General features: G+C 47.5%; 1 protein-coding gene across 1 annotated transcript; it reads right to left on the bottom strand.

The window, feature by feature from the left end:
- Window positions 1-12,115: 12,115 nt before the first annotated feature.
- rps14 (ribosomal protein S14) lies at window positions 12,116-22,337 on the bottom strand. The gene is given in 5 exon segments (XM_055642831.1): window positions 12,116-12,229; window positions 14,573-14,649; window positions 15,554-15,717; window positions 19,005-19,158; window positions 22,194-22,337. Coding segments are annotated over 4 exon segments (462 nt in total). The 5' UTR covers window position 19,158; window positions 22,194-22,337; the 3' UTR covers window positions 12,116-12,161.
- Window positions 22,338-24,975: the final 2,638 nt, after the last annotated feature.

The raw sequence follows: 24,975 nt of genomic DNA, 5'->3' as shown, positions 1-24,975 counted from the left end.
CTTCTTCAGACCCAAGGAAGATGTCTTCTTCCTATCTCTGCCCACCCATTTGCCAATCAAACCCCCTTACCTGTATCCACCTGTCACTTACCAGGCTTTGTCCCACCCCCACCTCTCCCTGCTTTCTTCCCCCCATCCCCATCAGTCTGAAGAAGGGTCCCGATCCGAAACATCACCTATCCATGTTCTGCAAAGATTCTGCAGTTCCCTGTGTCTACGAGATCAGCTGCAAGCTCAAGAGTTAATTCTCTGCCTTTACACATTGCAGCTGCTCGCTCTTTAATTACGACCTCAAAAACTCGCCTTCATCTCCGACTTCTCCCCGGCAACTGGTGAATCAACAGTCAGCCAATTGTCTCTCTCCGTCTGAATGCCTTTGGTGTCGCTGGACCAAACCCAGACACAGCTCTGCCGGCCACGGCTCAGTTCCCCTTCAGACTTGCCACAGCTACCGAGAAACTACTTGCGTTTATAGGAAGAGTACTTACGAGGCCATTCTACCCTTCAGCCCTATTCTATCATACAATTACCTGGCCTTTGACTAGTTTAGTTTAGAGATGCAGCATGGAGGCAGTTTAGTTTAGCTTAAATTAGTTTAGACATACAGCAATAGACAATAGGTGCAGGAGTAGGCCATTCGGCCCTTAGAGCCAGCACCGCCATTCACTGTGATCATGGCTGATCATCCCCAATCAGTACCCCATTCCTGCCTTCTCACCATATCCCCTGACCGCTATCTCCCAGAGCTCTATCTAACTCACTCTTGAAAAAATCCAAAGAATCGGCAGAGAATTTCACAGATTCACAACTCTATGGGTGAAAAAGCTTTTCCTCATCTCCGTTCTAAGTGGCCTACCCCATATTCTTAAACTGTGGCCCCTGGTTCTGGACTCCCCCAACATCGGGAACATTTTTCCTGCCTCTAGCATGTCCAATCACTTAATAATCTTATATGTTTCAATAAGATCCCTGCTTCTAAATTCCAGTGTATACAAGCCCAGTCGCTCCATTCTTTCAACATATGACAGTCCCCCCATCCCGGGAATTAACCTTGTGAACCTACGCTGCACTCCCTCAATAGCAAGAATGTCCTTCCTCAAATTTGGAGACCAAAACTGCACACAATACTCAAGGTGTGGTCTCACCAAGGCCCTGTACAACTGCAGATGCACCTCTTTGCTCCTATACTCAAATCCTCTTGTTTTGAAGGCCAACATGCCATGACCTTTCTTCACTGCCTGCAAGGAAACAGTTTAAATTAGTTTAAGGATGCAGCATGGACACAGTTTAGTTTAATTTAGCTTAGAGATGCAACATGAGTGCACGCCAACCATCAACCACCCATTCACACTAGTTCAATGTTATCCCACTTTCGGGGAAATTTACAGAGGGCCAATTAACCTATAAACCCATACAATAGACAATAGGTGCAGGAGTAGGCCATTCGGCCCTTCGAGCCAGCACCGCAATTCAATGTGATCATGGCTGATCATCCCCAATCAGTACCCCGTTCCTGCCTTCTCCCCATATCCCCTGACTGCTATTTTAAGATCCCTATATATCTCTCTCTTAAAAGCATCTAGAGAACCTGCCTCCACCGCCCTCTGAAGCAGAGAATTCCACACTCGCCACTCTCTGTGAGAAAAAGTGTTTCCTCATCTCCGTTCTAAATGAGAACTCCTCCTTTTCCTCCACACGTCTTTGGGATATATGGGAGGAAGCCGGAGCACCCATAGGAAACCCACGCGATCATAGGGAGAACGTGCACACTCCACACAGACAGCACCCAAGGGCAGGATCGAACCTGGGTCTCTGGTGCTGTGAGGCCTTTGAATTCTCCAAATAAAGACATTGTGTGTGTGTGTGTGTGTGTGTGTGTGGAGTTTGCATGTTCTCCCTGTGACCATGTGGGATTCATTCGGGTGCTACAATTTCCTAGTGTGAACAGGTGGACTTGGTGGGCCGATGGGCCAGTTTCCGTGCTGTATCTTTCAATCGATCAATTAATCAACCAGTGCGAATGGGTGATCTATGATCGGTGCATTTGGTGGACCGAAAGACCTGTTTCCACGCCGTAAATGTAAACTAAACTACCTGTCGGTACTTGTGTGTGGCATGATTGTACCCATGTACGATCTTGGGTAGCAAAGCCTTTTCACTGGAATGGCTAGATAGGGTAGACAGTCAACCTTTTCCCCAGGGTGGAAATGTCCAACACTAGCTTTAAGGTGAAAGGGGCAAAGTTTAAAGGAGATGTGCAGGACAAGTTTTTCACACTGAGGGTGGTGGTGTTTGATATGACCATGGCGTTTAAGAGGCTTTTAGATAGGCGCGTAGAGAATGGAGGGATATGGATCGAGTGCAGGCAGAGGAGATCAGTATATCTTGGCATAATGTTCACCACAGACATTGTGGGCCGAGAGGACAGTTCCTGTGCTGTACTGTTTTATATTGTATTGGCCCTCTGTAAATTGCCCCTGGTGTGTAGGGAGCGGATGAGAAAGTAGAATAACATAGAACTTGTGTGAACGGGTGATCGATGGTCGGCGTGGAGTCGGTGAGCCAAAGGGCCTGTTTCCAAACATATCTGAGTTCAGGCAGCTATGGATTGAAAAAGCAAAGACACATGGACACACAAAGCTGGAAGGTGGACAATCATGGGATTTTAGCGCCGTGCCAAATCAGCAGGTCTGACTGCTGAAAGAGGAACAGGAAACTCAAACCAAGTTTCACATCCCCAGGATGTCCAAGAGAGGTTTGTGAAGCGGTTTGCATTTTCTGCGGGTAGCTAGTCACCGCTTGCAAGAGTCAAGTGTCGACTTTGCCTTAAACCTTAACCCTCTCACCTTAAGAGCATGAGTCTTTTAGTCTTTAGCGATACAGCACAGAAACAGGCCTTTTGGCCCTCCGAGTCCACACCGACCTGCAATCCCTGTACACTAGCACTATCCTACACACTAGGGACAATTTACAATTTTACAAAAGCCAATTAACCGACAAACCTGTACGTCTTTGGAGTGTAGATGCAAACCTGAGCTCCTGGAGAAAGCCAACGCAGTCACAGGACGAAATTACAAACTCCGCACAGACAGTAACCATAGTCAGGATCTATCCCATGATTCTGATGCCGTAAGGCACAAGCTCTACCACTGCACCACCCTGCCACCTCTTAAGAGTCATAGAAACCTATAGTCATATAGCATTGAAACAGGTCCATCGGCCCATGCTGACCAACATGCCCCATCTACACTGTTTTAGATTCTCTTGACCCTCAGTAAATTGTCCCTACTGTTCTAGAGAGTGGATGAGAAAGTAGGATAACAGTATGAACCTGCCCGCATTTGGTCCATATCTCTCCAAACCTATCCATATACCTGTCCAAATGTTTAATAAACATTGTTATAGTACCTGCCTCAGGGGATATGGGGAGAAGGCAGGAACGGGGTACTGATTGTGGATGATCAGCCATGATCACATTGAATGGCGGTGCTGACTCTAAGGACCGAATGGCCTACTCCTGCACCTATTGTCAATTGTCTACTAACTATTATGGCAGCTCGTTCCATATACGTACCACCATTTGTGTAACAAAGTTGTCCCTCAAGTTCCTACTAAATCTTTCCCCCCTCATCTTAAACCTACGTCCTCTGGTTCTGAATCCCCTACTTTGGGTAAAAGACTGTGTGTATTCACCCTATCTATTCCTCTCATGATTTCATACACCAATATAAGATCACCTCTCAGCCTCTGGCGCTCAAAAGAATAGCCTGCTCAACCTCTCCCTCGGGCCCCGACAACATCCTTATAAATCCTCTCTGCACTCGTTCCAGCTTAACATCTGCCTGAAGAAGGATCTCGATCCGGAAAGTCAACATCCTTTTCGCCAGAGATGCTGTCTGACCCGCTGAGTTACTCCAGCATTTTGTGTCTATCTTTGATGTAAAGCAGCATTTGCAGTTCTTTCCTACACATTATTTTAGCCAGTAAGAACAGATGATCGCTGGTCAGAGTGGACTTCGTGGGCCGAAGAGCCTGTTTTCCATGCTAAACTAAAAACACAATACAACTGGGAAGTCTGCCTGGCAACCGATGAGTCACACATCAATCAATTGGTTTAAGAAGGAACTGCAGATGCTGGAGAATCGAAGGTACACAAAAAAGCTGGAGAAACTCAGCGGGTGCAGCAGCATCTATGGAGCGAAGGAAATAGGCAACGTTTCGGGCCGAAATGTTGCCTATTTCCTTCGCTCCATAGACGCTGCTGCACCCGCTGAGTTTCTCCAGCTTTTTTGTGTACCTTCAATCAATTGGTTGACTGGTTAATTGACAGCAAATGGAGCCGCAACAAGAACAAAGGGCATTCATATTGCACCCTTCATAGTCAGAGACAGAACAGAAACAGGCCCTTCAGCCCGCCGAGTCCACGCCGCCCATCGATCACGCTTATTATGATCGATGTTATCTGACTTTCTCATCCAATCCCTACACACTGGGGCAATTTAGAGGGCCAATTAACCTGTAAACATTCACGTTTTGGGGATGTGGGATTAGTACGGGTGTAGACTTGATGGGCTGAATGGCCTCATTCTACTATCACTTATGAACTAAACTGGAGCACCCAGAGGAAATGCACATGGTCACAGGCTGAATGTGCAAACTCCACACAACAGCACCCGAGGTGAGGATCAAACCTGGGTTCTCTGGCACCGTCAGGCAGCGGCTCTACTGACTGTTCTGCCTTAACCACACTATTCCTGAACTCCCACCTACCACTTCAATGTGGCCCTTGCACTTTTTAAAAAATCTCTGTACTTCCTCTTTACGTGCAACACTCTATTCTTAGTTTCTTAGTTTAGTTTCTCATTTGTACTCGTGTAGGGTATAATTAGCCTGGATAGCATGCAAATGTTTTTTGCTGTATCCCACTACCCAAAAAAATCATAAACTAATACCAATATCCTCCCCCAATGGGAAAATAACTACTGACCCAGACACTTGGACAGATTACATGGATAGGAGTGTTTTAGACCAAACACAGATTCAGATTCAACTTTAATTGTCATTGTCAGTGTACAGTACAGAGACAACGAAATGCATTTAGCATCTCCCTGGAAGAGCAACATAGAATATGATTTCAATAAATAAATCTATTTACATGCATACAGTCAGTGTTTTTCCTGTGGTAGGAGTGTCCGGGGGGGGGGGGGGGGGGGGGGGGGAGGGGTGATTGGCAGTCACCGAGGTACATTGTTGAGTACAGGATACATTGTTGAGTACAGGATACTGCTGAAAGCACGGGACACCGCTTTCAGGTCAGGCGATGCTCGAGCCTACAGTTCATCCAGGGCTAACCTGAAGAGGGGCATCAGGAAGGCCAAGCACTGCCATAAGCTCAGGATTGAGGAGCACTTCAACAACAACTCCGACCCCCGACGCATGTGGCAAGGCATCCAGGCCATCACGGACTACAGACCCTCCAACATCACCCCCACATCCAGCGACGCCTCCTTCCTTGAGGAGCTTAATCACTTCTATGGCCGCTTCGACAGGGACAATCTAGAGACAGCCATCAAGGCTGTGCTACCTGCCGATCACCAACCCCTCACACTCACCCCCTACGACGTGTACGTGGCACTGAGTAGGACTAATGCACGTAAGGCTGCTGGCCCTGACGGCATCCCCGGGCGCGTGCTCAGGGCCTGTGCTGCGCAGCTGACAGACGTCTGGACTGACATCTTCAACCTGTCACTTGCCCAAGCAGTTGTCCCCACTTGCCTTAAAGCCACCTCCATCGTGCCAGTGCCAAAACACTCCACTGCGGCAAGCCTCAACGACTTCCGCCCAGTTGCACTTACCCCCACCATCACCAAGTGCTTCGAGAGGCTGGTCCTGGCACACCTCAAAAGCTGCCTACCCCCCACACTGGATCCCTATCAGTTTGCCTACCGAAAGAACAGGAGTACGGAGGATGCCATCTCAACGGCACTTCACTCCGCCCTTTCCCACCTCGACAACAGAGACACTTATGTAAGAATGCTGTTCATCGATTACAGCTCAGCATTCAACACCATTATTCCATCAAAACTGATCACCAAACTCGGTAACCTGGGCATCGACCCCTCCCTCTGCAACTGGATACTGGACTTTCTAACCAACAGACCCCAGTCTGTGAGGTTAGACAAGCACACCTCTTCAACCCTCACCCTGAACACTGGCGTTCCTCAGGGCTGTGTGCTGAGCCCCCTCCTCTACTCCCTCTTCACCTATGACTGCACACCTGTACATGGTACTAACACCTTCATCAAGTATGCAGATGATACAACGGTGATTGGCCTCATCAGCAACAACGATGAGCTGGCCTACAGGGAGGAGGTCCAGCACTTAGCTGCATGGTGCGCTGACAACAACCTGGCCCTTAACTCCAAGAAGACCAAGGAGCTCATTGTAGACTTCAGGAAGTCCAGAGGCGGCACGCACACCCCCATCCACATTAACGGGACGGAGGTGGAACGTGTTTCTAGCTTCAGGTTCCTGGGAGTCAACATCTCCGATGACCTCTCTTGGACCCACAATACCTCTACTCTGATCAAGAAGGCTCATCAGCGTCTCTTCTTCCTGAGGAGACTGAAGAAGGTCCATCTGTCTCCTCAGATCCTGGTGAACTTCTACCGCTGCACCATCGAGAGCATCCTTACCAACTGCATCACAGTATGGTATGGGAACTGCTCTGTCTCCGACCGGAAGGCATTGCAGAGGGTGGTGAAAATTGCCCAACGCATCACCGGTTCCACGCTCCCCTCCATTGAGTCTGTCCAAAGCAAGCGCTGTCTGCGGAGGGCGCTCAGCATCGCCAAGGACTGCTCTCACCCCAACCATGGACTGTTTACCCTCCTACCATCCGGGAGGCGCTACAGGTCTCTCTGTTGCCGAACCAGCAGGTCGAGGAACAGCTTCTTTCCGGCGGCTGTCACTCTACTCAACAACGTACCTCGGTGACTGCCAATCACCACACCCCCCCCCCCGGACACTTATTATTATTTATTCAAATCGTTTGCTATGTCGCTCTTCAAGGGAGATGCTAAATGCATTTCGTTGTCTCTGTACTGTACACTGACAATGACAATTAAAATTGAATCTGAATCTGAATAGTGTGACAGCCGCAGGGAAGAAGCTGTTCCTGGACCTGCTGGTCGGGCAACGGAGAGACCTGTAGCGCCTCCCGGATGGTAGGAGGTTAAATAGTCCATGGTTGGGGTGAGAGCAGTCCTTGGCGATGCTGAGCGCCCTTCGCAGACAGGACCAATGTAGGTGGGGCACCTTTGTCGGCTTGGACCTGGTGGACTGAAGGACCTGTTTCCATGCTGTATCTGTAAATTAAACTCACAACGCACATGCCGTTTGTTGGAGTGACTCAGCGGGGCAGCCAGCATCTCTGGAGAACACGGACAAATTACGTTTTTCGTCAGAACCCTTCAACAGACTGAAACACTTGGTCTTTTTTTGTAAATCAGCATCCGCAGTTTCTGTTGAGTTTAATATATCAAGCTACAGCAAGTAAGGCTGTCATCGTTCTGGTTCAGTTGACAAGTAAATACTCTTGACTCTGGATTTTGCAACTCATGAAGTTTTTAATGAAGTGTAGTCCGTTGAAACTTGGGAAACAAGCATCTACTAACACATATAAGAACTCAGGCATGACATTGTCATCGAGTTCAGGCAGCGTGGGTTTTATTGATTTAAAAATATACTGCATGCAAACAGGCCCTTCGGCCCACGCCGACCATCAATCATCCGTTAACACTAGTTCTGTTATCCCACTTTCTCATCCACTCCCTACTCACTAGGGACAATTTACAGAGGGTCAATTAACCTACAAACCCATGTCTTTGGGATGTGAGTGGAAACCGGTGCATCCAGAGAGGAATAGATAAGGTAGACAGTTAGAAGCTTATTCATAGGATGGAAAATTTTAAATTAGTATTTAGCATTAATGTGAGAGGGACAGTTTAAAGATGTGCGGGCAAGTTTTTTTAAAGGGTGGTGGGTGCTATTTAAGATACTTTTGAATAGGTACACGGATATGCAGGGAATGGATCACATGCCAGCAGATTGATATCACGTTTGGCATATTATTGGCTGAAGAGCCTAGTCCTGTGCATTGAGATGCAGTGCAGCACTCCCTCACTACCACCCCTGCCGTAGTGCAGCGTGAGGTTGCATCCTCTGTTCCAACATCTAAAGAGTCTGCTCCTTGCCTTCACACCCACCATCCTCATCTTTGGACGCCCTGTGCATAGGAGGGTAGAGCTGAAGGTGTCCTGGTTGGGTTGCTTCCGGGCCTGGCCAAGCATGAGTCACGGCGCCAGCCCGAGCCGGCTGCCTACTCCTTTTCCGGCGTTTTGTTGCGTGTTATCAAGTCAGATTGTACTATGCATCACCCAATAAAGTCACTCAAGTACAATAGGTGGAGCAAAGGGGATGGGGTAGGTTACAATACAATAGAAGAGAGATTTAAAAGAATAGTGATTGTATGGGATGGTGTTAGATGGCTACACTCCAAATGAAAGGTTGATACAAAACAAGTCATCTCAGAGAGCAGGGCTCCCAGCGAGAGGGAGCAACGTGCCGGGAACGCTGGAGTTAGTGTACGTGACCAAGCGTCCCCATCAGCCAGGGGTTGCTGGCAGACGAGGATAGAGGGAAACGTGTTGCTTTGTGCAGGGGGAACGACACCCTCGGCACGGAGCAGCCGGGGTGTAACTTATCCTGCACCAGAACCGCACGCAAATTCAGCCCAGCCAAAGTCCTACAGAGCTGTATCCACCCTCCAGCTCTTATCTACCTGCATGTGATCCCCATCCCTCCATGCACCTCTTAAACATAACCACCTTATCTACCTCCACCATGATCCTTTGTGTAAAAACTGACCCCATATATGTCCAGGTGCGCCATGGGGGGTTTTCGGGACTGCTGGGCACTGCGGGGGATATAAATTGTCCTTAATAAGGATGGTGAAATATCTAATACTTTGTGTTATATGGGTTTGTTGGTATTCTTTTGTGTTGTACATGCTATTATAAATAATTGACTTTTTTTTTTTTTGGAAAAAAGTGCGCCACTCCCTCAGTACTGCCCCTCCCACAGAGCAGCACTCACTCGGAACCATGCCCTTTCTGGGACATTGCTTTGAGTAAGTTTACAGAAATGCTGCTGAAACCACCTCATGATCATTACTTCACCATCCCTCGGCATACCAAAACACATCTCAACCTGGTCCCTCTGCCCAGCAACAGGTGAGTCATCAGCAGCAATCAGGATTTAGTGCAGGGATGGGCAACCTTGTTCTGCATGTCTGTTAGTGGATGGCAGGCCACATCTATCACGTGTACACATGAATCTCATCCCGGATGGCAGACATCAAATCATGTTCACAGGTAGACAAAAATGCTGGAGAAACTCAGCAGGTGAGGCAGCCTCATGCAATCCTTGCATGTCTCCTCCCCCCAGAGTTTCTCCTGCATTTCTGTCTACCTTCCATTTTTCCAGCATCTGCAGTTCTTTCTTAAACATGTTCACAGAAGATGCGGGCCGGATGATTTCGGGTTACGGGCCGCATTCAGCCCGGGGGCCATAGGTTGCTGACTCCTGATTTAGTGTTTAGGCTCATCATCCTAAAATGTAAGTGTCGGAAAGACCTGCAGATGTGGGTTTAAATTGAAGGTAGATACAAAATGCTGGAGTAACTCAGTGGGACAGGCAGCATCTCTGGAGAGGAATGGGCGACGTTTCGGGTCGAGACCCTTCTTCAGAATGTAAGCTTGGTGCCATCTACCTGTGGTTCACAGTACAGCAGGTGGGACAGAGACCAGACACACATTATATTTAACATAGCCACCTCCATAATGTTTGGGACAAAGACCTATATTTTTATTTATTTGCCTCTGTACTCCACAATGAGATTTGTAATAGGAAAAATGACGTGGTTAAAGTGCAGTCAGATTTTATTAAAGGGGTTTAAAAAAAAAATCCATTTTGGTTTCACCATGTAGAAATTACAGCTGTTTATTCATACCCCCCCCCCCCACCATTTCAGGACACCATAATGCTTGGGACACATGGCTTTGCAGGTGTTTGTAATTGCTCATGTGTTTAAATGCCTCCTTTATACCTCCTATTTCCGGAGGTATAAGAGGGCTCTCAGCACTTAGTCTTTCCTCCAGTCTTTCCATCACCTTTGGAAACTTTTTATTGTTTATCAACATGAGGACCAAAGTTGTGCCAATGAAAGTCAAAGAAGCCATTTTGAGACTGAGAAACAAGAATAAAACTGTTAAGAGACATCAGCCAAACCTCAGGCTTACCAAAATCAACTGTTTGGAACATCATTAAGAAAGAGAGCACTGGCAAGCTTACTAATCGCAAAGGAACTGGCAGGCCAAGGAAGACCTCCACAGCTGATGACAGAAGAATTCTCTCTATAATAAAGAACAATCCCCAAACACCTGTCCGACACATCAGAAACACTCTTCAGGAGTCAGGTGTGGGTTTGTCAATGACCAGTGTCCATAGAAGTACTTAAAAGAGCAACCACAGTTCTGGAAAAAGGGTCTTGTGGACAGATGAGGCGAAGATTAACTTATATCAGAGTGATGGCAAGAGCAAAATATGGAAGCGAGAAGGGACTGCCCAATATGCAAAGCACACCACCTCATCTGTGAAACAAGGTGGTGGGGGTGTTATGGCCTGGGCATGTACAGCTGCTGAAGGTACGGGCTCACTTATCTTCATTGATGATACAACTGCTGATGGTAGCAGCTAATGAATTCTGAAGTGTGTAGAGACATCATATTTGCTCAAGTTCAAACACATGCCTCAAAACTCATTGGCCGGCTGTTCATTCTACAGCAAGACAATGATCCCAAATATCCTGTTAAAGCAACAAAGGAGTTTTTCAAAGCTAAAAAATTATCAATTTTTCAGTGGCCGTCAATCACTCGATCTGAATTCAATTGAGCATGCCTTTTATATGCTGAAGAGAAAACTGGGGGACTAGCCCCCAAAACAAGCATAAGCTAAAGATGGCTGCAACACAGGCCTGGCAGAGCATCACCAGAGAAGACACCCAGCAACTGGTGACATCCATGAATCGCAGACTTCAAGCAGTCATTGCATGCAAAGGATATGCAACAAAATACTAGACATGACTACTTTCATTTACATGACATTGCTGTGTCCCAATCATTATGGTGCCCTGAAATGGAGAGACTATATATAAACACTGCTGTAATTTCTAGATGGTGAAACCAAAATGTATAAAAATGGCCTTTATTAAAATCTGACAATGTGCACTTTAACCACATGTGATTTTTTCTATTACAAATCTCAAATTGCAGAGTACAGAGGCAAATAAATAAATGATGGGTCTTTGTCCCAAACATTATGGAGGGCACTGTATGTATAAAAATAAAACAAGCTTTCAGCCCACCGAGTCCATGCTGATCAACACGTACATAACACTATCTTACACACTAGGGACAATGTAGCTTTTAAAAAAAACCCAAAGCCAATTAACCCGAAAACCTGTATGATTTCAGCGTGGGAAGAAACCAGACAGAACATTGTTTTGCTGTCAGTATAAGACACTTCTACTCACTGCCCTGACTACATCCACTAGAGGGAGTGCCTAGAACTGGAGGGCACAACCTCAGAATAAAAGGATGAACCTTTTGAATGGAGACGAGGAGCAATTTATTTTACCAGAGGGTGGTGAATCTGTGGATTTCATTGCCGCAGACTGTTGTGGGGGCCAATTCAATTTTTAAAGCATGGATTGACAGGCTCTTGATTAGTAAGGGTGTCAAAGGTTACAGGGAGAAGTAAGGAGAAAGGAGTTGATAGATCAGCCATAAATTAATGGTTGATGGGCTGAATGGCCTATTTCTGCTCCTATGACATGATCTTACCCTGCCGTCTCCGCATCCTTTCCAGTTGATGGATGGAACACAAACACAAAGCTACTGATGCGGGTGCCCCGACAAAAGTAAGTAGATGTACGTCATTTATAGATGTAATCTTGAATATGTGAGTTGGCAGGAATTGAAGTGGAATACAGTGATCAGCAGAACTCTTTTATTAGTTATACTGCTGCAGATAGAAAACCTCTACAAACGGCGACCACGGCGGCCCCCCTTCCTGCGTGTGCTGTCTGACGGGATGGGAGTCACATCCTCTGTGGAAGGAACAGGAACACAGTCAACAGAGGATTGGAGCAGGCGGAGAGAGTTGGAGAGAGGGAGCAGGATAGGGAGAGATGGGGTAGGTAGGGGTGTTGGGGAAAGAGAAGAGGGAAGAGAGGAGGGAGTGGCGGATCAATCACCAACTAGTTTTAAATACAGCAAACGCAAAGTTTACAATCCAAACCAGCCGAGTGATTATTTCTCACCATTTAATCAACATCCACGCTATTTAATTATTTTACTGGACCACATTGATTGATCGTAGAAAGATACAACACGGAAACAGGCCCTTCAATTCACACCGACCACTAATCACCCAGTCATACTAGTTCTATTTTATCCCACTTTCTCATCCACTCCCTACACACTTGGGCCAATTAATCCACAAATCCGCACATCTTTGGAATGTGAGAGGAAACCGGAACATCCGGAGGAAACCCACGGTCAAAGGGAGAAGGTGCGAACACCATGCTGTCAGGATGGAGCCCAGGTATCTGGCGCTACGAGGCAGCAGCTTTATTGTGCCAGGGATGTTGACAATAGGGTGTCATTTGTACCAAGTCCTTTCACTTTGAATCAGTGGCAGATCAACCAGAGGGCAAACCAGGAGAATGTTTAAATTGCTGTTGGGTGGAACTTTCTGCCTGAAAAGGCAATGAGAGCAGAATCAATGGACATTTATTTTAAAAGTAAAGTCAGAAATTACGGAAAGGAAATATCTAATGTTTTACTGGGAAAAGGATTGGAGAGATTCAATGAGCTAAACCACCTCCTTACACCGTACAACATTTTTGCTGGTCTTTTGTTCTATATTGAGATCATGGTCTCTCAGTCTGGATTTCTCCGGTAGAAGTGCTGGTGCCCAATTCATTAAACACCCTTCTTTCTCTTCGTCCTTTTCTGCACATAATCATATATCTATCCAAAAGTCTCTTAAAGGTTACTATCGCATCTGCCTCCACTACCAACCCAGGCAGCAGGTTCCAGGCACCCGTGCAAAAAAACGCAGCCCCGCACATCTCCATTAAACTTTGCCCCACCCACCTTACAACTATGCCATCTAGTGTTGGGCACTTCCACCCTTAGAAAAGGGTTCCGACTGACTAACCTATCGTGCCTCTCATCATTTCTTTACTTCTATCAAGTCTGTCTGCCAGGCAAGAGGCAGAGAAGTGTGAAAACACACAACTGCAGATTCAGGAACCAGCTGTTATCCATCAGGAACCATCATATCGACAACTTGAAAGCAGTCCTAAGCAACTGTCTACCTCATTGGAGACGCTCGGACTATCTTTAATTGAACTTTACCTTACACAAAATCGTATTCCCTTTATCCCATATCTGTACAAGGCGGAAGGCTTGATTGTAATCACGTATAGTCATATTGCTGAGTGGATAGTACGCAACAAAAAGCTTTCCAGTGTACCTCAATGCAAGTGACAATAAATTAAATTTCTTGCAGCCGAGGCCCTCTAATCAAGGCAGCATTCTGCTAAAGCTACTCAGCACCCTCTCCAAAACCTCCAGATTTTTCCTGTAATGGGCGACCAGAACTGCACGCAATACTCCACAGGTTTTGTTTTACTATTATCACCTGTACCAAGCGTTTTGTTGCGTGCTATCAAGTCAGATTGTACTATGCATCACCCAATAAAGTCAAACTCAAGTACAATAGGTGGAGCGAAGAGGATGGGGTAGGTTACAATACAATAGAAGAGAGATTTAAAATAGCATGATTGTATGGGATGGTGTTAGGTGGCTACACTCCAAACGAAAGGTTGACACAAAACAAGTCATGGCAGAGAGCAGGGCTCCCAGCGAGAGGGAGCAACGTGCCGGGAATACTGGAGTTAGTGTACGTGACCAAGCGTCCCCATCAGCCAGGGGTTGCTGGCAGACGAGGATAGAAGGAAACGTGTTGCTTTGTGCAGGGGGAACGACACCCTCGGCACGGAGCAGCCGGGGTGTAACTTATCCTGCACCAGAACCGCACGCAAATTCAGCCCAGCCAGTCCTACAGAGCTGCATCCTCCCTCACCTGCCCCTTTCCACCCTCCAGCTCTTATCTACCTACATGTGATTTCCATCCCTTAATGCACCTCTTAAATATAACCACCTTATCTACCTCCACCATGATCCTTTGTGTAAAAACGTACCCCATACATCTCCTTTAAACTTTGTCCCCTTCCCTGTATTTCCCCCTCCCCCCCCAGTCCACCTTGGTTATGACTGTCGATCCTATCTATGCCTCATAATATATATTTCTATCAGGTCTTCCCTCAACGTCAGCAGAACAAAATCCAGAGGGGTTTGTATCCACGTAGCCAAGCACTCACCGATCCGTCCAATCTTCATTCCAGATCGAGCAAGAGCTCTCAAAGCCGATTGTGCCCCAGGTCCAGGGGTCTTGGTCCTGGGAAAGAACATGAGAACGGTTCTTTAGACTTGAGAGACAGCGCGGAAACAGGCCGGATGGACCACCAAGTCCACACCAACCAGCGATCACTCCATACACTAACACTATCCTACACACTAGGGACAATTTACAATTTTACCGAAGAAAATTAACCTACAAACCTGCACGTCTTTGGAGTGTGGAAAGAAAACAGAGCATCTTGGAAAATCCACGCGATCACAAGGAGAACATACAAACACTGTAGAGACAGTACGTGTAACCAGGATTGAACCTGGATCTCTGGCGCTATAAGACAGCAACTCTACTGCTGCACCACATTGCTGCCCTAATACATGACAATAATAAACCTAAAGCTAAGACCCAATTACATACTGGCCCCACGGAGATACTTGGAATGAAATGTGCGTGACCTACCAACCTGTCAACACAAAACCCTGTTTTTTTTTGGGTTTTTTTAAACAGGAGGAATGACAATTGCAGCACCAAACAGCACGATGTACCTTGCGCTGCATTTAATGCCATCCCTCCATTCCAGTGGAAAATCACGGTATGCTGGAATAATAACACCCTCCCCATCCCACCAACCCCATCTCTTCCCCAAACCCTGGTTTAGTTTAGATACACAGCACGGAAACACGCCCTTTGGCCCACCGAGACGACGCTGACCATCAATCACCCGTTCCCACTAGTTCTGTTATCCCACTCCCTACACACTAGCGGCAATTTACCAATTAACCTACAAACCCGCAAGTCTTTGAGATGAGGGAGGAAATCAGAGCACCTGGAGAAAACCTACGCAGTCACAGGGAGAACGTGCAAACAGCATCCTAGTAATAATCAAACCAGTCTTGGACATTGTGAGGGAGCAACTCTACCACGGTGTCATCTCAAAGTCACTGACCTGTTGCCTCCAGTAGCGCGGAGTTTTATGTGGAGAGCGGTGATGCCCAGCTCCTTGCACCTCTGGGACACGTCCTGGGCTGCCAGCATGGCGGCGTACGGCGAGCTCTCGTCTCTGTCTGCCTTCACCTTCATGCCACCGGTGACGCGGCAAAAATGGTCTCCCTGCGACAAGGGAGAAGCTGGGTCACTAAGAGATTACACAATCCCATTGCAGCAAGGAAACACAAGCCCCTCCAATGACAGATTGTGTCGACGTCCCAGAACCGGCCAGAGGAGCCCATGGACATAACTTGTCCTGCACCATCTACATTAAAACAATGGCCAAAAAAGCACACCAACCCCTCTTCTTAAGTGACTTAGGAAGTTCAGCATGTCCCCAACAACTCTCACCAACTTCTACAGATGTAAAAAACATCTTTATCAGGATGCATCACAGCATGGGTTGGGAACAGCTCCATTCACGACTACAAGAAATTGTAGAGTTGTAGACACATCCCAGACAATCGCACAAACCAACCTCCCTTTCATTGACTCCATGTACAATTCACACTGCCTTGGCAAGGCCAACAGCAAGGACCAGTCACATCCCCCTCACTCCCTCTACATCCCTCTCCCATCAGGCAAGAGATCTGAAAACCCACACCTTCAGATTTCTTCCCAGCTGTTATCGGGCAACTGAACCATCCTATCAACAATCAGAGAGCGGTCCTGACCTCCCATCTACCTCATTGGAGACCCTTGGATGATCTTTAATTGGATTTTACCCTGCACTCCCGTTATCCTGTATCTGTACACCGTGGACAGCTTGATTGCAATCAAATAGTCTTTCTGCTGACTGGTTAGCATGCAAAAACTTTTTACTCACTGTACCTCGGTACACGTGACAATGAACGAACTCCACCTCTGCTGTGCCACAAGTGGTATTCAGTGAACACGGATCACTGCCAACTTGAGGATAGCTATCTCCAGATGCCTAGGCATAGACACAATTCAGTCTGAGTCAACCTGTACAGAAAGGTCAGATTCAAGCTGTGTAGAGTGCGTCAACTACCCTAGGTCTCTGCCAGGCAGAGCCCTTGACTAGAGATGGTTGGTGAATCTGTGGATCACTACTGTCCATACCGACTCGTCTCAGTAGCTACCAGCGCAGCCCCAAGCCAGAAGCATAGGAGAATAATTAGCACGTTCAGTTCATCGAGTCTACTACGCTGAATAATCATGGCTGATGTATTTCCCCCTCTCAAACCCAATTCCCTGCCTTCTCCCCGTAACCCTTGACACCCTCAGTAGTCAAGGATCTGTCGATCACCACTTAAAAAATACCCAATAGATATATCCACAGATAAACCACCATCTGGCTGAAATCCCTCTCCATCTCCATTCCAAAGACACATCTTTTTATTCTGAGGCTGTTCCCTCCTAGCATAGACTCTCCCACTACTGAAAATACCCTATCCTCATCCACTCTATCCAGGCCTTTTATTATTTGGTACCAATTGACATACATAGATAAGCCCGTCAGCCGGGGTTGCTGGACTGACGAGGACAAATTGTGCTGTACAGCTCAATGATTGCTTGGGATAACATACAAGAGCAAACTCTTTCACTCTATCCCCATACATGTGGCACAATGAACCAGACCTGTCTGCCCACCGCCTATCCATACCGCCCACCCACTTTCCTCTCTCGCTCCTGCAACCCCACTCCCTCCTCTCACGTTCCTTTCTCCCCTCCCCGCCTCTGGCATTCCAGAGAAAACAATCCATATTTAATCCAACCTCTCCTTTGTAACTAATTCCCTCTAATCCAGGCATCATTCTGGTCAATCTCCTCTGCACCCTCTCCAAAGCCTCCACATCCTTCCTGTAATGGGGCAACCATAACTGCACACAATTATGCCATTTCCTGTTGGTAACAAACATTTGCAGCAATTTCATGGTATTTTTCCACATGCAATCCCTGTTGCTCAGTACCTGCTCACCAATTTCATCTTTGTAAGTTTAAAGTGTTGTGTTTCAGTTTGCCATTGTCACTTGTACTGAGGTACAATACAAGAATAGCTTTTTGATGCATGCTATCCAATCGGATGCTAATCATAAACACACCACAGTCAAAGTGAAGTGCGATATGTGAAGCAAAGGAGATGGGGTAGATTGTGATAAAGCCAAATTAAGTTAAAATATAAGAAGATATTAAAATGGTTCCTGGGCTAGCTTACATCTTATATTTAGCCCCAAATTAGGCTTTTCTCCAGTAGATTAATACAGAAATGCATTTGTCTCCCAGGTGACCAGGAGCCAGAGAAGTAGCTAGATCTCTTTGATGTATTTGAAAAGTAAAATGTCGTAAACCAAGTGTCCTATGTTTATGAGGGAGGAGGTGACGAGAGAGGAACCAAAGTAGCTAGATCGCTTTGATGCATTTGAAAAGTAAAATGGCGTAAACCAAATGGCCAATGTTTTTAATATATCTTGTACCATGTGACAAAATGCCTTTGATGTGATGCATTCTGTAGAAACCTTTATTTTCCTGTACCTCTGACCATTACTAATGTCTGTAGAATGTGCTATGGTGACAAAAAAACACTATATAATACAATGTAATTCTGTTGTTCAGAGAAGTGGACTGAGGACAGTGAAGTGTCTATATTGGTCACTTGACTGGAGTTCCCCCTCCCTTCCATCGGCCAATAAGTAGTTTTGAACTGGTCTACCAAACAGTTTGTGTATTGTCTGTTTATTAAGAAGCGAACCCATTTAGTTATTATAAAAGTAACTTTTTCCAATTACAGTACTATAGAAGAGAGATTTAAATGGGTAGAGCGATTGTACGGGGTGGTGTTAAGATGGCAACCCTCCAAATGAAGGGTTGGTGCGAAACAAAAAGCCACCCCAGAGAGCAGGGCTCCCAGCAAGAGGGAACAACGTGCCGGGAACGCTGGAGTTAGTGTACGTGACCAAGCGTCCCCATCAGCCAGGGGTTGCTGGCAGACGAGGATAGAAGGAAACGTGTTGCTTTGTGCAGGGGGAACGACACCATCGGCACGGAGCAGCCGGGGTGTAACTTATCCTGCACCAGAACCGCACGCAAATACAGCCCAGCCAAAGTCCTATAGAGCTACATCCTCCCTCATCTCCCCCTTTCCACCCTCCAGCTCTTATCTACCTGCATGTGATCCCCATTACTCCATGCACCTCTTAAACATAACTACCTTATCTACCTCCACCATGATCCTCCGTGTAAAAATCTACCCCATACATCTCTTTTAAACCTTGTCCTCCTTTGACAGCGATGTCAACATTTGAAACATGGAAGATGGACACGAAAGAAGAAATAATCTATTCTGTATGTTGTTCACATTTCTGTGTGCTGCTGCGAGTAAGAATTGCATTATTCCATTTCAATACACATGACAATTAAACACAATGGATTTCAGCGCAATCGTTTACTTACTTGCCGGACAGATCTGTCACGTGGACAAACGTATCGTTGAACGAAGCGAAGATATGGCAGACGCCAAAGACATTCTCGCCCTCAGCCACCTGTGGTCCCAGGCTGATCACCTGCTCCTCCTTCTTCTCCTTTCCCTTCCGGGGAGCCATTCTGAAAGCAGGTAGGAAAGCGGCAATTTAACGCGAGTGTGGAACATAATACAGACACTTCACATCCGAGGATATCCCCAGATGCTGCACAAACAACTGGCAGACAAGATGGATACTGCAAGATCTCATTGACAGCAACGCGGAAATGGAGTAAGGATTAATAAGGGAATCAGGGGAACTTAGGGAGTCCTTGAATACTCAAAGGTGGATACTTCCATCTTCTCCCTCATTGTCCCTCAAAGTGATAAAGAAGTCATATGGTATGCTTGCCTTCATGGCATTGAGTACAAGAGTCAGGAAGTCATGTTACAGCTTTATAGGAAAGGTAAATGCAAAGTGTAGCAGTAACTCAGTGGGTCAGGCAGCATCTCTGGAGACCATGAATAGGTTTCAGGTTATACACTTCTTCTGACTGATTGTATGGGGTGGGGGGGAGAAAGCTGGTCGAGATGGTGCATGACCCACCGAGTTACTACTGCATTGTCTCTTTCCTCAACAAAAAAACGCTCTACTCTTCTATCAGTAAAGCATACTTCGGAGGTTATGCGAAGGCAGGAGAATGTGGTTAGGAGAGATAGGATCAGCCATGATTGAATGGCGGGGTAGACTTGATGGGCCGAATTGCCTAATTCTACTCCCATTGCTTATGACCCAGTTACCAGATCTCAAGCTGTGACCTAACAAGAACTGAACATTTTGAACTAGGATAACTTCTCTACTCTTATATTCTATGCCTTGGCTCAAGGGAAAGCATCACATTTACCTCCAGAATCACCTAGTCTATCTGCCCAGTTACTATTAAGGATCCATCAACACTGAAGATTCTGTTCCTCCAAACTTCTCACCTCACTCCCATTTCATTTTGTAGCATCTTCCCAGCTTTACTGCAAACAGATCTGCCACATTTATACATAACAACTGACCATGTTTAATTGACTGAGGCAGGCACAATCAACACCTTGTAAAAGACAGAAACAAGGACAGGAAGTGTTTAGAGGGACATGGGCCAAATGCAGATGTATGGGACTAGCCCAATTTGCCAACATGGACAAAGTGAGCAGAAGAGCCTGGTTTTGTGCTGTACAGCACAATGATTGCTTGGGATAACATACAAGAGAAAACTTTCACTCGATCCCCATACATGTGGCACAATGAACCAGACCCGCCTGCCCACTGCCTATCCATGCCGCCCACCCACTTTCCACTCGCTCCTGTAACCCCACTCCCTCTTCTCACGTTCCTTTCTTCCTTCCCCGCCTCTGGCATTCCATAGAAACATCTTTTAATCCATATTTAATCCAACATCTCCTTTGTAACTAATACCCTCTAATCCAGGCATCATTCTGGTAAATCTCCTCTGCACTCTCTCCAAAGCCTCCGCATTCTCCTGTAATGGGGCGACCACAACTGCACACAATTATGCCGTTTCCTGGTGGTAACAAACAGTTGCAGCAATTTCATGGTATTTTTCCACATGCAATCCCTGTTATTCAGTACCTTCCCACCAATTTCACCAAGTGTTGTGTCTAAGTTTGCCATTGTTACATGTACTGAGGTACAGTGAAAAGCTTTTTGATGCATGCTATCCAATCGGATAATGCTATAAACACACTGCAGTCAAAGTGAAGTAGGATAGGCGGAGCAAAGGAGAAGGGTAGATTGCTGTACTATAGAAGAGATTTAAAAGGGTAGAGCAATAGTACAGAATGGTGTTAGATGGCAACCCTCCAAATGAAGGGTTGGTACGAAACAAAAAGCCACCCCAGAGAGCAGGGCTCCCAGCGAGAGGGAGCAACATGCCGGGAACACCGGAGTTAGTGTACGTGACCAAGCGTCCCCATCAGCCAAGGGTTGCTGGCAGACGAGGATAGAAGGAAACGTGTTGCTTTGTGCAGGGGGAACGACACCCTCGGCACGGAGCAGCCGGGGTGTAACTTATCCTGCACCAGAACCGCACGCAAATTCAGCCCAGCCAAAGTCCTACAGAGCTGTATCCTCCCTCACCTCCCCCTTTCCACCCTCCAGCTCTTATCTACCTGCATGTGATCCCCATCCCTCCATGCACCTCTTAAACATAACCATCTTACAGACCTCCACCATGATCCTTTGTGTAAAAACGTACCCCATACATCTCCTTTAAACTTTGTCTCCCCCCGCCCCCCCTCCCAGTCCACCTTGGTTTTCCTCCCAGTCCACCTTGGTTATGACTGTCGACCCTATCTATGCCTCTCATAATATATATATTTCTATCAGGTCTCCCCTCAACCTCAGCAGAAAAAAATCCAAGCCCGTCTAAACCAAGCATCATCCTGGTAAACTGAAGATAAACACAAAATGGTGGAGTAACTCAGCAGGACAGGCAGCATCTCTGGAGAAAAGGAATGAGTAACGTTTTGGGTCAAGACACTTCTTCAAAAAGGACAATTAATCATGAAATTCTCTCAATTCCTTCTCTAGAGATGCTTTCTGACCCGCTGAGTGACTCCAGCACTTTGTATCTTCGGTTTCAACCAGCATCTGCAGTTTCTTCCTACATCATTCGGCCAGACCTCCGGTACAAATCCTCCACATCTTTCTTCTCATGGGGCAACCAGAACGGCATGTGATAGTCTAATATGGCCAGTTCCCCTCCTCCAACTTTGTTCCCCCCCCACCATCGCCAATGCAGCCTAACCAACATCCGATAAAGACGCATCCCCTTCCTCCATTTCCCTTCGCCCCGTCTCCAAAATGCAGCCTAACCAACGTACTATAATGTTGCATCCCGACCCTCATCCCCACCTGCACCTTCCCCCTCACTCCCTCTGTCTCCACTGTCGCCGCCGCCGCCGCCACGTCCCAGGCCCGTAGGCCGCAGCCACCGCGCCATCCACCCTCTCCCTCACCGCGGCCCCGCTGCGCCATCGCTGCCGCCCGCGGCCCAATACGGATGGCAGCGGGTGAGGGGAAGGCTGCTGGCGGCGCTGGGGTGAGCGGTGGGGCTGGGACATGGAGCCCGGCCTCGATGGACGCGGATCCGCCGCCGCCGCCTCTCACCTGCGTCTCGTCCCGCGGAGAGGCCGAAAAGAGGGAGGTCAGGGGTGAGGAGTCGCGCACAGCCTCACGGGAGACACGCCCCCACCTCTGCAGAAACCACTTATTTTTACATCTCAGCTGCAACAGCGGCTTTAAAAACATCTTAGCAATTGATTCTCACTTCACTGGTGTAAAAATCAAAGATCCTATAGCAGCTCCGCTGTAGGACCTTTGGGAAAAATGAAGTGAATTCAGATTTTAAATCGTTCCCCTCACGGCTGCCCCGCACAAACATGGCGACCGTGGACACACCAGTGACGCAACGACATTGCCAAAGCGAGTGTCAATCAAAGATCTTTGGAGTCAATTGTCTCATCCACGTTCTCCAGAGATGTTGACTGACCCATTGAGTTATTCCAACACTTCCTGTCTTTTATTTCATGATTAATTGTCCATATGTACTGACAATGCAACAATTCTTACTTGCTACGTACGGCTTTACAGGCCTGTAAACACAATCAAATAAAAAACACAAATATACCTCCCTACTGGTTCTAAATTGACGCAGTGTTTGTTCAACATCACTCCCTGGCAGGGGGCAGTCTGAAGAAGGGTTTCAGACCGAAACATTGCCTATTTCCTTCGCTCCATAGATGCTGCTGCACCCGCTGAGTTTCTCCAGCATTTTTGCAGGGCTGCCAACTCTCACGCTTTGAGCGTGAGACTCACGCCCTCAAGCAAACTTTCACGCCCTCACGCTCATCAGAAATTTCTCACGCTCAGAGGTGAGAAATTTTGTGATCAACGAAAATTTCAAAACTCGGATAAACTGCATGGTCCGCGGTTGTTGGAGAGCAGGGGCTGTGGGAGGGATGGGAGCAGAACCAGCGGCCGGAACAGATGCGGGGAGCCGGGACGGACGAGTGTTTGCCGGGGCCGGCGTGTCGCTCGCTGCAGCTCTGGCCATGGAGCACTCCGGACAGTGCGAGTGTCCCGGGCGTCGGAGGCGTCGGAAGCGTTTGCTGCCACGAGAGTCTCTGTGCCGAAGAGACAGACTCTTAAAGGTAGGTGGAGAGGGAGAGAGGGGAGGAAGACAGTAGGGAGAGAGGGGGGGGGGGGGGGATGAATGGAGAGAGAGAAGAGGGAGAGGGGGGGCGGCGAGAGAGGGGAGAGAGAGGGGGGAGGTGGGAGAGGGGGGGGGGAGTATAGAGTGAGAGAGGGGTGAGGGAAGAGGGAGAAGGAGGAGAGGGGGAAAGAGAGAGAAACGGGGGAAAGAGAGAGATATGGGGGCAAAGAAAAAGAGATAGAGACAGAGGAGAAAGAGAGGGGAGAGAGGGCAAGGGGAAGAGTGAGGGAGGGAAAAATGGGGAAGAGAATGGGGAGGAGAGAGGGGGAAGAGAGAGAGGGAGAGGAGAGACAGAGAGAGGGGAAAGAGAGGGGGGAGAGTGTGTGGAGAGGGAGATAGAGAGGGAGGGAGAAAGAGGTTGGATAGAAGCGAGGGGGAGAGTGGGGGGTGAGAGAAGAGGGAAAGAGAAGGGAGAGAGGGGGGAGAGAAAGAGGGGGAGAGAGAGTTAGGGGAAAGAGAGGGGAGAGAGAGTTAGGGGAGAGAGAGGGAGAGAGGGGAGAGAGAGGGGACAAGAGAGAGGGGGAGAGAGAGGAGGGAGGGAGAGAGAGAGGGGGGAGGAGGGGAGAGAGGGGGGAAAGAGGAGGGGAGAGAGAGAGGGGGGAGAGAGAGAGGGGGGAGAGAGAGAGAAGAGAGGGAGGGGAGTGAGAGAGTGAGAGGGGGAGACAGGGGAGAAAGAGGAGGTGAGAGGAGAGACAGAGAGGAGAGAGAGGGGAGAGGGGAGGGGAGAGATAGGGGAGAGAGAGTGCGAGGGGGGTTGAGAGGAGAGAGAGCGGAAGAGAGGGGGGAGAGAGAGAGAGTCTCTGTGTCGAATTTGCCCAGGTAACTGGCATGGATCAGGCTGTGGCTCGGTGCATCCTGGAGGACAACCAGTGGCTGCTGGAAGTAAGTACCAAGCACTGGCTAGAAATGGTGGAAGGTAGTGAACTTCAAATGGGGGTGGTTGGAGAAAGCATCCTGCTTGTCTGCTAGATTTTCACTTACTGTAACTGCAGGAAAAATGTTCCCGATGTTGGGGGCGTTCAGAACCATGGGTCACAGTTTAATAATAAAGAGGGGGACTGAGATGAGGACAAACTTTCTTCACGTAGAGAGTTGTGAATCTGTGGAATTCTCTGCCACAGTAGGCAGTGCAGGTCAATTCACTGGATGTTTTCAAGAGAGAGTTACATTTAGTTCTTGGGGCTAACGACATCAAGGGATATGGGGAAAAAATAGGAAAGAGGTACTGATTTTAGATGAATAGCCATGATCATATTGAATGGCAGTGCTGGCTCGAAGGGCCGAATGGCCTATTCCTGCACCTATTTTCTATGTTTCTATGCTTGAGTATATGGCAATGAAACTCGATCACTTGATTTTGAAGCATTCATGCATGGTGGAGGTATAATGTAGTTATAGAGTGATACAGTGTGAAAACAGGCCCTTCGGTGCAACTTGCCCACACCCGCTAACATGTCCCGGCTACGCTACCTGCTTTTGGTCCATACCTCCAAACCTGTCCTATCAATGTATCAGTCTAACATTTTCTTAAATGTTGGGATGGTCCCTGCCTCAATTACCTCCTCTGGCAGCTTGTTCCATTGAAATCATACTTCTACAGTGCACTAAAACATGATTTAATACAAATTTCAAAAAGTTCCTACCCTTCTTCCACACCCTCTCCCCACTCGGTTGCCC

Source organism: Leucoraja erinacea, chromosome 11 (assembly GCF_028641065.1).
Source record: "Leucoraja erinacea ecotype New England chromosome 11, Leri_hhj_1, whole genome shotgun sequence".
In the NCBI taxonomy this organism is placed as follows: domain Eukaryota; kingdom Metazoa; phylum Chordata; class Chondrichthyes; order Rajiformes; family Rajidae; genus Leucoraja; species Leucoraja erinaceus.
This window is presented reverse-complemented; position numbering and strand designations above follow the sequence as displayed.